Below are 14855 nucleotides of genomic sequence, written 5' to 3'. Positions count from 1 at the left end.
GCTCGTGCATGCCTCAATATGTCATTCACCGAGTCCCGGGCCGGGTATGTTATCGTGCGTAATTCCACTGCATTGTTCACCGAGTCCCTCACTAGAGGGCCGGGTACGGTATATATATGATGACATGATGATATGATGATACGGGGATGGCGGCCAGGAGGGCATATGATGACTCTATTCACCGAGTCCCTCACTAGAGGGCCGGGTACGGTATATATATGATATATGATGTTGACACGCATGACTTTATTCACCGAGTCGCTCACTAGAGGGCCGGGTACGGTATATATATACATGATGATATGATAGTATGTTGACATGATGACATAATTTTATCCATCGAGTCCCATAATGGGCCGGGTACGGTATATGATAATGATATGCATGGTTTTCATTTCATAAGGCAAGTGTATTGATGTTTTTAAAAGTCATACTTGTTTCGGGCAAATCTCTATTTTTGTTATGATCCTCTTTATTGTATTTCATGCCTTACATGCTCAGTACATATTCCGTACTGACCCTCTTTTCTTTAGGGGCTGTGTTTCATGTCGCGCAGGTGTATACATATGAGTAAAGGATATTGCTAGAAAATGTACCAGCTGGATTGACGAGCTCCATTTCCTCCCGGAGTGTTACCGAGTCAGAGTATCCATGTTATGGTATCTTGATTAATGTTAGAGACTTTGCAGACAGAGTCACGTGTATAGGATGTCAGTCTTGTAAGCGGCTCTGCAAGCCGACGTACCATCATGCTTTATGTTACAAATTCCATATGATTACAGATTTTACTTGACTTGAGAACGACGAAAAGAATGGTTTTGACAAATTTCTATTATGCATTTCATTTCTTAACTTAAGAGTCCAGTGAGGTTATGAACATAACGAGAGTTAAAGGGGTTCGCTCAGCTCTGAGTATGGGGTCGGGTGCCCATCATGCCCTATCAAGATGAGGGTGTGACAAAGTGGTATCAGAGCAGTTCATCCTAGGGGTTGTCTGCAAAGTCGTGTCCGGTAGAGTCCTGTTTATGGGTGTGAAGCCGGCCACACTTATAAACAGGAGGCTGCAGAGCATCTAGGAATCATTGACCTTCTTTCTGTCTTAGATCGTGCGATAGAGCCAAGTCATAGGAAATGAGATTCCTTATACTAATCTTTGATCTCAGCAGAAGCACAGTATCAACGGGAGAAGGTGAGTGATGATATGGGAAATCACAGAGGTAAGTTTTGCTATTTTCATTCTTTTACCTGAAATTGGGAGCCCTGGGTGGCTAGGACATGTCATATATATATATGCCCTGTGAGGCATTGCTGGTAATTGCTGCATGCAGGTTTTGGATAGTAAGAATTGTAAAGGAGACTCTTCCACGATTTTTCAAAATCAGGTCATTTAGTTAGGTACACCTAACAGGAAGAAGCGTGGAAAGGAAGTATCGTAAATAGACAATAAGTGGGATGCGTTGTTTTAGAGGGGTCATGGACTTGGCATGGAATGAAGAATAACTGCGAGAAAGACGATTAGCAGTCCGAAGGATTAAAATGGGTTACATTCGAGGTTTAGTAGGAGCAAGGTCTGTTGGGGGTTTCAAGGAAAGTCGACAAATGAGTTCTATTGTAGATTGTTATATAAGAGTGGTGAGTGGAAATCCAAACAGGCTGATACCCGAGTATTTATAAGTAATGGCGACGAAGGTGTGTTCCCTACTATCAGGAATCTGGAAATCCAGGATGTAAGGTATCCATACACACAGGTGAAAGGTGAATATTGGGGATTGAAAGGGCTAAAATAGTAATTGTTAAAGGAGAGAGATGTGTTACGAGAATGTCTCGGAATCTGTTAAGACTTCAACTTGCTCCAGATCATGTAATGAAGGTCATGCGGTGAGGTGGATGCGATTATATCAGCATTAATGCACCGAATTTCATCGAAGTTTCAAGGTTAAGCATGCTAAGGTGAGAGAAATATTAGGATGGGTGACCCCCTGGGAAGTGTACTAAAAGTCCTATAGATTTAGACATAAGAGGCAAATGGGAAGCTAGAGTAGCCTAAGGGAAATTAGAGTATACAGAATGGTTGGAAACCTTAAGAGGTCGCGTAGAACGAGGCAGACTAGACTGGTGAAGAGAAAGAGAGTGCATCACAGCTCTGGAATTAGGATGAGCTTGAATAGCGTTTGGAAATAATTTGTAGGCGAGATGGTAGTAATTATATATACATATATATATATATATATATATATATATGAATGTTTATGATATCTCATGTGTGATTGTATCAACGGGTATGGGTACCCTAGCAACCGGCGTAGTGGTATATTGGAGGCATTAATCGAACAGGGTAACGGAGTTCAAGGGACAAAACAAAAGATATGGTACAAGTGTTACAAGGTAAGCTGATGCTGTTTCCACAACTAGTTAAGATTGGAAAGTCCTAATACAATGATATTCGGAAAAGAAAGAAATTGAGTAGATGGAAGGTAGGGAGATCAAAATGTCGGAAAAAGGTGAAAGGTAAGAGACATAAGTGAGTGAAGCCCCCGAGAGAAACTACAGGCAAAGCACGAGACTATTTGGGTAAAAATTTAAAAGTAGGCACGTGAAAAGGATAAAGTGTGGTAATATGTAACAAAAGAGGAATGTGTGGGGTTCGAGAACCGATTTCAATAAGTGGGGCTAAAAGAATAGTGACCATGACAAGGAATGTGAAGTAAGAGAAAGAATGATTTAGCCTTGCGACGATGTTAGGAGATTTCGGCCCTTGAAAGGTATATAAAGGGATAAATGTGTAGCCATATTAATGTGGTTGCCTCGGACATGGAGGAGCTTTCCTGAAAGGATGACTTAAGAATAGGACGGATTTGCGCGTTTAAAGGAATATTTCACGAACTTCAGAGCCGATACTACAAATAACAAGAGAAGAAAGGTGCTCGAGGAGGAAAAAACCCAAGGAAGGTTAAGGATAAAAGTAGGAAGGGTATACTAATGGGTTGGTCGAAAGAAGAGGAGAGCATTTAGGCGTAGAGTAACTGGAAATCTTTAACCATGAGAGTAAGAAGGATACTTTAACGAATTAGCGGTAGGAAACCGATTACTCTCCGAGATAAGAACAAGGATGATGAGTCGACACGATTGATTAGAAAATTAAGGGCATAGAATGAGAATTCATGTGAAGACCGAGGGATTTGATCTTAGAGGAAATGGAATGAAATGCAAGGAACGTGCATGGGAGACCGCTCGGCCGTAGCATCATAAATATAGATAAAGGTTCGATGAACGAGGACAGAGAGAGTGTAAACGGTAAGAGTTCTGTGCCAAGAGCAAAAGTAGCAGGACGCTCGAAAAACATGGGTGCACAGCTGCAACGCAAACGCATAGTTAAGAAGAATTACGAGTAAGTGAGCTAAATGGGCGAAAGGACTAATAGTGGATGGAAGGGTATGGAAATGTTGAAAAAATGATGATATAGACATAAATTGAAGGAGAACTCAAGATAAGAAGAATTCTAGATATGTTATAAGCAAAGTCTGGAATGGAAAAACAAGGAGTAAGGTATAATCGAAGACTTCATAAAGGACGTGGTGAATCTCGGTGTCCCCCATTAACTGTAGGTCCGGAAAACCGTTAGTCATAAAAAGACAAAGGTGTGAAAAGACGAAAAAGGAGGCATCGGAATTGGATACCCTTATGAGTATTCCAATTGAACACAAGAGTGTGACTACCAAAAAGGATAAATAAGGCAGACCATACGGTGACGGAACCCCGGCCGTAAGAAGATAGTGCAGGGCGGTAGATAATTACCGAAGACGATGAGTACTCGAAGACTATTGGCGTATAAGGATCTCCTTAAAAAAGGGGGAAGAACACATTATACTAGACTTAAAAGGAATCACGACATTTTCAAGCTCCAGAAGAGGATATTTATTAGCTCGGGGCCAGAGTTCAAAACATATCGGCACATCAGGGGGATTGACAATGAGTGTGCCATGAGGCAGACATAAGGGGAAAGTATGGAAGACACCTTAAGAGAATGTCCCATGCCGACATGAGCTACGATATTTCTAGATCATGGGTTGAATCCCCCGTATCGAGAAAAATTGCGCAGTACCTAAGTATGCAGCGACGTGTTCTAAAGGGTAATAAAGAGAGCAAGAAAAGGTTACAAGCTAAGTTCACAAAGGATAATGGAGAGGATGACAAAATTCAAAGGATATTTCGGATGACAACGACTATTATAACGAAAGTACCAACAATTGGTAGTTTGGAAATTTTTTGAAGGAAAGAAAGAACGCTGCTCCTACGAATGGAAATAAAAGAGTTCACCGGATATTAAAAAAAATAGTTCATGGGTCATCAATTATACTGAACATGAGAGTATACGCTATGGAATTATATGAACCATCAACATGATGCTATGCCCAATTATAATTGTAACAAGTCCACACCGGAGAGCCAACAAGGAATAACGATTGACGAAACGACCGCCAATACAAAGGAATCAGAGACAAGTATACTGGTGTCGAGAGATGTGAGGGAAGGAAGTAAGGAAAAAGTTGCAGCAAGAGCTCAAAGATGTTGCGAGCTAAGAAATTAATTGAACTCGGATCATAAGTTGCCATAAGTGTGACTGGACTGCGAAGGATAATAAATGGCGAAGAAACATTACGTATATAGATTTTTGGATATTGATATAACTGGCCTTGGAAAGGAACATAGCCATTATGCTCATTAGCGATAAAGTCATGATTGGATAAATATTTAGAATGTAAGATTGAAAGGGATAGTGACAAAGACGTAAAGGAACAGGGAGTCGAATTAATGAACTACAGGAAGTCGATGCAGTGTACGTCTAAGATCAACAGGTATAAAAAGGATAGCTCGAGATGGTACCGAAGAGATAAACACAAAAGTTTACCGTATATAAGCAAGGTAATGGCCCACTAGCAAGGAAACAAGGAGCGAGAAAAAGAGAATACTTAAAGGCCGATGAATATTTACAGCATGGTAAGCAAGACTACAATACTATAGACAAAACGAGATCGAGGTGCTAGTTAATTTCCGATCATGTACACGAGGACAAAGATGTGAAAGAAGTTGGTTGGAGGCAATGAAAGAGTTAAGGGAAGATGAGAAGAAACTGAACCAGGTTATAGTCTAAGCAAACGATAATCGGGTCCATACGGAAGAATAACGACTCTAAGGAATCAAAGATGGTGTTGTGAATTAGCAATACTGCAACATTCGAGGACGAATGTTTCTAAGGGGGGAAGGATGTTACACCCCGGAAAATTTTGCGTTACCAAGACTGTCGACGGCTTAGTATGAGCTCAAGGGAGAGAAAAGTTATACAAGGATTAAGGATGAAGATTATATTATCTGAGTATAAGAATATACATATGACATTTGGAGATCGTATGGAGTAAATCAGTTAACACGATTACTCGATAATAGCCCTCGTAACTATAAGTTAAGGTGGGGCCTACGTGTCTGAATTTTATAAGGGACATATGAAGAGATATATGAGTAGTACATGTGAAGTTGAGTAAGTCCTAAGAAGAACCCTTAAGCCAAATATGGGCATAAGCCCTCCAAAAGGATGATTTAAAGATACGTTTTCGGATGACCTGACTTGGAGGGGCCAAAACGCTATTATAAGTTTGGAATTTCGAAAAACATAAAGAATGAAAGTTTTATATAATTGAAATAGCTTTCCAACCGTAGGCCGTGGGCCCTCACAGCATATCGGGATCAAATGTTATGGCCATTTTAAGATCAGGACTCTAAGCTGCCACAATGGCTCCGCGGGCCCCACATGGGTAAGTCGGTGGAACCGACCTAGGGGGGCTATAAATACCCCCATCAACTCGTTTTTTTCAGCATATTAATATTCCAAAAAGGTCCTAGAAGTCTCTCAAAACATCTCCCAAGCATTATAGTCCGATAAATCAAGAATTTAACGGGATTACGCCAAACTAGTCCGTGAAAGGTGATTATTCTTGCTTATACTTACGCTTGGTGTTGGAAAAAGGTTGATGTGGCTGATTTTCTTCAAATATAACGTATGTTATTCATCCCATCTCTTGTGTTGAGTTTATTTGAAGGTCTAGCAAGCTTTAAAAATGAAAATAGTTATGGAGGAAGGGTCATAAAGTGTTGTGTTGTAGTTGTTGTGTTTATGGGCTGTTTTGAACATGTTGTGGCCGTGTGGATGGACTGATTTATGAGTATAAAAATGGTATCTAACATTGTTGGTGTGTTGATGAGATTATACTCCTTGATTGGGATGGAAGGAAGTGTATATTGTTGTTGTATGTTGAAAAACATCGTGTGGGATGTTTATGGAATATATTGGTATGAATAATGGTGTTGTTGATGTTGGTATTATTGTTGTTGTTGATTGGTTTCTGAATTGTAATTTTGGGCTAGGCATATAAACAGGGGAAATGCTGCCGAAATTTCGGCAGATTATAAATGAATTTATTTGAAGGACTAAGACAAGCGTATAACGATGAGTCTAATGATTGTGTACATCCTCTTGAATGTAGACTAGCGAGCTTGGACAAATAAGCGTAGCTAATAGGAGGTGGAACAGGTATGTAAGGCTTACCCTTTCTTTCTTTGGCATGGCCTAGAGCTAAGTAAGGTATGACACGCATCTTGGGGTAACTCTATTCTTTAATTCCGAGCTTGTTTACGATTCTTATTCACTTTTTGACATGAGCATACTTAATATAGTCGAGCTTATTGTATGATTGAGTAACGAGCAAAGCATAAAGAGTTCCTATTCCTAAAAAGGTTCTATAAGGATTAATGTCCCTAACTTTCATAAGAGGTCTCGGATCGCTTTGATATGTTCATAGAGGTTTTTGTAATGAATAATGTCCATAACTTTCTTATGCTAACTCGGATTGACTCGAAACGTGTTTATGAGCCTTCAAGTGTCGATTAACGTACTTACCTATCGAGTCTTAAAAATTGATTTATATGCATATGGTTTCTCACTATTCTGCTCGTGCATGCCTCAATATGTCTTTCACCGAGTCCCGGGCCGGGTATGTTATCGTGCATAATTCCACTGCATTGTTCACCGAGTCCCTCACTAGAGGGCCGGGTACGGTATATATATATATATATATGATGACATGATGATATGGGGATGGCGGCCAGGAGGGCATACGATGACTTTATTCACCGAGTCCCTCACTAGAGGGTCGGGTACGGTATATATATGATATATGATGTTGACACGCATGACTTTATTCACCGAGTCCCTCACTAGAGGGTCGGGTACGGTATATATATACATGATGATATGATAGTATGCTGACATGATGACATGATTTTATCCATCGAGTCCCATAATGGGCCGGGTACGGTATATGATAATGATATGCATGATTTTCATTTCATAAGGCAAGTGTATTGATGTTTTTAAAAGTCATACTTGTTTCGGGCAAATCTCTATTTTTGTTATGATCCTCTTTACTGTATTTCATGCCTTACATGCTTAGTATATATTCCGTACTGACCCCCTTTTCTTCGGGGGCTGCGTTTCATGCCGCGCAGGTGTATACAGATGAGTAAAGGATATTGCTAGAAGATGTACCAGCTGGATTGACGAGCTCCATTTCCTCCCGGAGTGTTGCCGAGTCAGAGTATCCAAGTTATGGTATCTTGATTAATGTTAGAGACTTTGCAGACAGAGTCACGTGTATAGGATGTCAGTCTTGTAAGCGGCTCTGCAAGCTGACGTACCATCATGCTTTATGTTACAAATTCCATATGATTACAAATTTTACTTGACTTGAGAACGACGAAAAGAATGGTTTTGACAAATTTCTATTATGCATTTCATTTCGTAACTTAAGAGTCCAGTGAGGTTATGAACATAACGAGAGTTAAAGGGGTTCGCTCGGCTCTGAGTATGGGGTCGGGTGCCCATCATGCCCTATCAAGATGAGGGTGTGACATGAGCATAGAAGGCCGACAACTTCAGTAGGTAATAACTAAATGGTTGAAAATGGAGGTACCTCCCAAGCTCAAGTTTATATATGCAGCAGCTCCAGTAATAATCTTATGAGAGATTTGGAAGAGGAGAAACTCTATAAAGCATAGTGGAAATACAACATTTAGCAAGATGCAATATAAGGTTCGACATACAATAATGCTGTTGATCAAATTGCAGTACCCAGGAGAACAAGAATACCTTCAGACTAGTATTCAATTATCGGTTTGTTCAAGCAATACAAGCCTACTTTACACTTCTGTTTAGTCAAGTGGAAGCTACCAGGACTGGGGAGTTAAAATTCAATACAAATGGTGCTAGTCAAGGAAATTCAGGCAACAGTTCTTATGACTTTTGTATTATAAATGACAGAGGAGATTTGGTATTTGCACCGACACATCAGTTGGGAATCACAACCAACATGGTTGCAGAGACTGCAACAATTCATGAAGCAGTGAAATGGTGTTTGGCATAGCAGGTTAATAATGTAATTTTGGAAACAAATTCTATGGTGCTTAAGAATATCTTACAAGATGTTTGGACCTTGGGAACTCATTCAGCAGATAGAGGAAATAGAACAGGGTTTGCAGCAAGTACATATACAGGTGGTGCATATATTCAGTGAAGGTAACAAAATGACTGATTATTTAGCTAATTTAGCCTTTTAGACAGATCAGAGTCAGCAATTTCATAGCTTTCAAGTGCTACCATCAGAGGGAAGAAAGATTTTGAATATGGAGAAGGCTCAAATTTCTTCTATCAGAATTAGAACAAGGAAAATACAGTCAGGATGATATTGTGGATGCAGATGATGATCAATAAGGAAGCTCACACGATTTTTTTCATTAGTAGACTGCTATCAAAATGTATAGTTCCTTTTTAGATGTATTCTTTCAAAGGAGGATAGGGCAAGGTTTAGTTTGGATAGTTTTCTTTTCCTTTTTGCTTTTGAAAATTGGATATTCTTTTTATTTTGCTGCATTTGATTAATAAAGACCCAAATATATATATATTTTTTAAAAGTTAGCATCCACTTAACAAACAGGTAGTAAAGGGTTATAAGTTGGAAAAGAATGAAAAATTCTTTTCTTATTATAGGGAAAAAAAGAAAAAAGAAATACTATTGGAATTCTTAAAAATTGAAAACTCGAACCAAATCGGTCGTAACCAGACTGATAAATATGTATTATTTTGGTTTGATATGATTTTAAAAATTGAAAAATCAATTAAATTAATTTAATTTTGGTTTTACTCAAAGATCGATCCAAACCGCACTGTGAATAACCTTAAGCACCGCTAATGCCCTTAACACGCACCCCTTTTTGAAAGGCCAAATCGTGAAAAACAAGAGGAATTTTGAATTTAACCGGATAGTAAATTATAGTTTATCGTATTGATTTATTTATTTAATTCTGAGTTTAGTTATTTGATTGTCGGCCAATTATTGAATAATATCTATGAATCTAGAATTGAGCTCGGTGAAATTTTAGACTGCAATAGAATTAAATAGAGCGAGTTCTTAACCGTAGGCATCGGGGAGCAGATTCGCAATTAGAATAGACATATACCTAAATTGGTTTGCTTGATTTATTACAGGATTTATAGATGTGCTCTTGTTAAGGGTTACAACCATAGCATATAGGCGTGAAAGTGACTTGAATAGGCGAGTAAGAACTCGAGAGACTCTTAAGAGTAATATTAACCCCATTAATCAATAAACTAGATAAATCAATTGAAGAATACAACGTGATTGTTAGATAGCCCATAGCCCTAGATCGATTTCATCTCATTGGTAACTTAAAGTTATGCTCTTTCTTGAGAGTTCATTATTTGTTTTCTTTCAATTTTAGTTAGTTTATAATCATAAATTAGAGTTTAATTTCTTTAGTTTATAATCATAAATTAGAGTTTAATTTCTTGTTTAGATAATTAAGATAATTTAATTTAGTTAATGATTAATCGCAAGTCCATGTGAGTTCGACACTCTATCTTATCACTTTGTTATTTGTACGACCCCATATACTTGCGTGTGCCTTTGGAAGCAACAAGTGGTATGGGTTGAGATTTTAAGAACTACTTTTCAACAATTAGTAGTAGGTAGAAAACCCCCCTCCCGGCACCAGTTTGTAATTAATTAAAACATAAAATTCACCCTTCCGGAGTGGTAGTGTCATTAACATGTTGTACAATTTGCTTGAATGCTTGTACTTGGCGGTATGGCCATTTAGGTGTTGTATCATAAGCTTGAAGGTTTGTACTTTGCACTAGGATTTTCAATTACCTTCTAGTCAATCAAATAATGTCCAAACTTTAATTCCCTCAATTTCATTTCCTGGAACCATCTGTACCATTAACTACATCATTTTGGTCTACAATATGCTATACTCAGAAATGTTATATGCCTTCTGCTTTATCAGCAGTATTGAAACAACATGCATGTTTTACTTGATACCACAAAATAGAGAAGGAAAATTCAGATAATTTCAATGAACCTATTAACCGGATTAATGCAATCTCAGATACAAAGAATAGGACCTAATTAGCAAAAACGGTTACACCTCAGAAATTTCTCCGTGAACGTACAATGAATATACCAACGAAGAGTATGAGTGTACGATGTTTTACTGAGTAGGGAATGACGATTTATGAATTTTTGGAAATAAGAAAGTTGTAGAATTTCAATTCAGCCAATGGTCGTAAAACAGAATAAGACCCGTAAAGTGATTTACGAACAGTATACTTCCATCGTCCTCCAACGTTCCAAAAAAATTCAACTTTCTGTCCAAAGTTTAAATGGTAAAATACGACCCAGTTTACGGTCACGGACCGTAAACTGAAATACGGCCCGTAAACCATCATGACCTCCAGCAAACCTTTCTGTTTTTGATATGCTTAAATACGACCACGTTATACGGCCCGTAAACTGTGGTTTACGACCACTGTACACCCCGACGACTGTTCATTAAAAATCAGATTTTGTGATTATTATAAGTGTCTTTCTCATTCATTTTCATTCATATTTCATCTAAAACCTTCAAGAACCCTCTAGAACTTATCCAAACATTTCATCCACAAAATTTAAGAGAATCAAAGGGAGATCAAGATCAACAACACCAAATCCATGAAACAAAGTGTGTGAAACTCAAGTGAAGTTCATCCAAACCAAGAAATTCCCAAGGAAGGAAAAATAGGGTTTTGAGGAAGGAGGAAGAACTCCATTCTAGGCTTGTTCCACCACCATCTAAGGTAATTGTTATGACTTTAGCATGTGGTTTAAGGTATTGGAAATCTAAGATGCTTGAATTGTAGAAAGATATGAAAAATGGTCATAAAATGTGAATAGTGCCATAGTTGAATGATAGTTGGATTGAATTATGAATGTTGATGAGTTGGGAGTATAAATATGTTATAAATGACGTGTAGACCATAAAATAGGTGTGATGTATGAGAAAATGTGATGGTGAGCTAAAACCCGTAAATGTGGAGAAATTGGAGAAAAATGGTGGAATGTAGTAAATGTAGATAAATGACGATTGTTGATACGATATTGTGAATGTTTGGTAGTTGAAATGAAACATGGGAGAAGTAGTAGAAACAAAGGAAATGCTGCCCAATTTTCCCTAGAGAATAGTCACGCGTTCTTATAGTCGATTAACTGACGTTGATGCGAATTCTCTTGAAGGTAAAGACGCGAATATTGAAGAGGAACGATCAAGCGGTAGAATAGCTAAAGGAAAAGGTATGTAAGGATTATATTTTCTTTCAAAAGGCATGAATCCTGCAAGTCTCATATATTCCTTCTGCAAAACGAAGCCTATGAGTTCTTCAATATATTGAATTACATACGAAAATATGATGGTGATGATAATGAGCTAGAGTATAGCGATTCAAGAAATTGTGGCATGATGCTCCTATAAGGCTAATGATGTTATCTTTGTTAACACTCGCCTTATGCTCTGTTTCCATCAAGGCGAGGCACGATACTCATAAACGTTCATAATATACGCGGGGGCTCTCGACCTTACGTCACCCCGACATTGTTATAGATTGTTCATAAGCCTCAATGTATGTCCCATGACCAATATTTCGAGAAACTGCGAGTCTATGTTCATAAAAGATTTCGTGTGAGATAAAGGTAAGAGATACGCTATAGAAATGATAATGGAAATGATGAGCTTAAGCCCAAAGATTATAAAGACTATCATGCGATATTTATACGAAATTCATGCTACGAATATGATGTGATTTTCATAGATTGTCTTTAAACTTAAATGTGTGCTTTAATGAAAGGTTATGATAAGCTTATAAGATGTATGTGATGGCTATGATAATGATGAGACATATTGATCCTTGTATGATGCATGTGATATGGTCGAGCCACTACGTGGCCGAATATGGAAGATATGTATATGATACTGTCGAGCCACCACGTGGCCGAATACGGATACTGTCGAGCCACCACGTGGCCGAATATGGATATTATCGAGCCCTACGTGGCCGAATACGGATAATGTTTTATGTGTATGATAAGCTACTGCACCATGATGATGAATTATATGACATGATGATGTATACGCTATGATGGTTCATGTACGACGATTATGTATATGCGATATATGTATGAAATGTATTCACCCTTAAAGGTCGCGCAGGTTTTTCCTTCACCTCATGACTTATGATTTCTCTATTATGTTTGTTTCATTCATGCCTTACATACTTAGTACAATATTCGTACTGACGTTCGTTTTCTTTGGACGCTGTGTTCATGCCCACAGGTAGACAGGGAGACGGTGCAGACCTTTAGGAGCTATCAGCAGATTTGCAGAAGCACTCCATTATTCCGGAGGTGCTAATCGGGCTTATACTTTTGTGTATATACATATGTATAAATATTTTGGGCACGACGGGGTCTTGTCCCGTCCATATGTCTAGTACTCTAGTATAGGCTCGTAGATACGTATGTGTGGGTTATATGGTCTCACAAGGTCACCACTGTATATACGTAGATATGTGTACATTTTATTTTGATAGCAAAAGGGCTTATGTATATAAAAGTATTTATGTTCTGCAATGAAAATGATTTTCTTATGATTATGAGTTTATGAACGAAAAAAAAGGAGGTTTAATGAGTATGATGAGTAGTAGAACGAGCGGTGCCCGCCGGTCAGCCTTGGGTACCCGTCACGGCCCCTAGCTGGGTCGTGACAAAAACAACCATATTCACATAGTGTATTGTTTTTATCAGTAGGGCTTTAATTATACTAGAGACTAAATATTAAATGGTTGATTTCCTCGAGTAAAGTCAGTCTTCACTTCTCTTTCAATCCTAACTCAACCGCTCGTGTCTCCCACAATGCAGAGAGCTTACGCTCTTCTATCAATGCAGCTTCACCCCTTTCCATAGCACCTTCACATGGTTCCATCCCCATGTTACACTTTTCCATTTCATTTTGGTAATGCGAAGATGCTCTTTTGGCACTCATAATTAGAGCACTCGTATGCTCCAGATTGTCATCAGTGACATCTTTTTGCAGTTTAATTTCCTCTGACAATAGACTAATAATATCCTCCTCCATCTCTTCATTCATATCAGGATTTTCTTTACCACAGTCTGCATACACAAAAAAGCAACATGATGCAAAGGGAAGCTCAAAACAAAGTTACCTTCATTAATATTTAATGCATGGCAACACAACCACAATCTACTCAAATTTAAGCAGTATAGTTGGAAAGTGAAACATATCTCCCCAATACCGATCATATAATTCCAGGAAATATGAGTCGGAGGTGGAATCATGCTATGTTGAGTGATAAAATCCTAGACAGGTTACAATTATATACTCAGCTTGTTTACAATTTCTCAACTTGTTAACAGAATTCCTGAAAAAATCTTAGTATTCTAACTTGCTCGCTTACAGCTGTGGCTCACAGTTGTTAAAGTGAATTCAGAATATAAAAACCTAAAATGGGTTAAAAGCTCTTATATAGTGTGCATTATTAGTCTCCCACCAAAGCGGTTGTTAAGTGTTAACTCAACAGTGTGGGTAGTTCTGATATTTCTGGAAGTTTGAGCAAATAGATACAAAAACTTGTCTGATAAATCTTTTTTCCTTTTTCTTCCTAGTCCACTACAATTTTAGAGAAACTAGTTAAAGCAATAACTTCAACCAGAAAACAAAAAATGCAACATTTTACACAATACATATTGAGATCAATTTTATACTTTTATGTAAAGACATTTTACAGGCTTTGAAAAAAGAGCAGTGAGCTAACCTTCCAATGAATTGTTGAAGACATCTAAAAAATAACAAATAAACCGAAGATAAGTCATAGCAGCAAATGCATATATGAATCTGAAACAATAAATGTCAAGGATTCCAAATGTGCATGGTGTTACACCTCGAAAAATTTCATGTCATTACCTAGTGAATAGGGTAACGCAGGGTAAGGAGTACACGATGTTTTTATAAGTAATAAAGGTTATTTAAAATTTTTAATTAATATTCCAAAGATGTTGGAAGTAAGAGAAGAAAGTTTGTTAAAGAATGTTGAGCACAAGTTGTATTTTGAAGAAGGATGTGTAAAGTATCGAGTTAATGTCGATTTGATGATTTCTTAGAGAAGAGTTATAACGGTCCTTATATTGGTAATGAAGTGTTAAACAAGTGTCAAGAAGGTTCCATAAGGATTGGAGATCAAACGAACGTGTCACGACCCAACCCCGTAGGCCGTGACTAGTACCCGATCTGGGCACCCAAACACATCTATCCAATGCTATTTCAAATGTTATCAAACGCATTCAAGTATAAAGCAGAAGCCGTCAAGGCTATATTTCAAATTTAGATAATTTCCTGAA

At 38.0% G+C, this 14855-nt stretch overlaps 1 protein-coding gene across 1 annotated transcript; it reads right to left on the bottom strand.

Moving 5' to 3' along the window:
• Nucleotides 1-13308: 13308 nt before the first annotated feature.
• On the bottom strand, nucleotides 13309-14330 carry LOC132611930 (uncharacterized). Its single transcript, XM_060326286.1, has 2 exons — nucleotides 14273-14330; nucleotides 13309-13610 (listed from the first exon to the last, which is right to left on the bottom strand). The coding sequence occupies exons 1-2, from the start codon at nucleotides 14328-14330 to the stop codon at nucleotides 13309-13311; spliced, it is 360 nt and encodes a 119-aa protein (XP_060182269.1).
• Between the last annotated feature and the right edge of the window lie 525 nt (nucleotides 14331-14855).

Source organism: Lycium barbarum, chromosome 9, assembly GCF_019175385.1.
Source record: "Lycium barbarum isolate Lr01 chromosome 9, ASM1917538v2, whole genome shotgun sequence".
NCBI lineage: Eukaryota > Viridiplantae > Streptophyta > Magnoliopsida > Solanales > Solanaceae > Lycium > Lycium barbarum.
This window is presented reverse-complemented; position numbering and strand designations above follow the sequence as displayed.

Excerpts from the sequence above, each read along its gene's own strand:
- LOC132611930 (XM_060326286.1), bottom strand. The coding sequence starts at position 14,330 with ATGACTTATCTTCGGTTTATTTGTTATTTTTTAGATGTCTTCAACAAT. Across the intron at positions 13,611-14,272 it reads CTTCAACAATTCATTGGAAG|ACTGTGGTAAAGAAAATCCT; the intron begins GTTAGCTCACTG and ends TTGTGTATGCAG.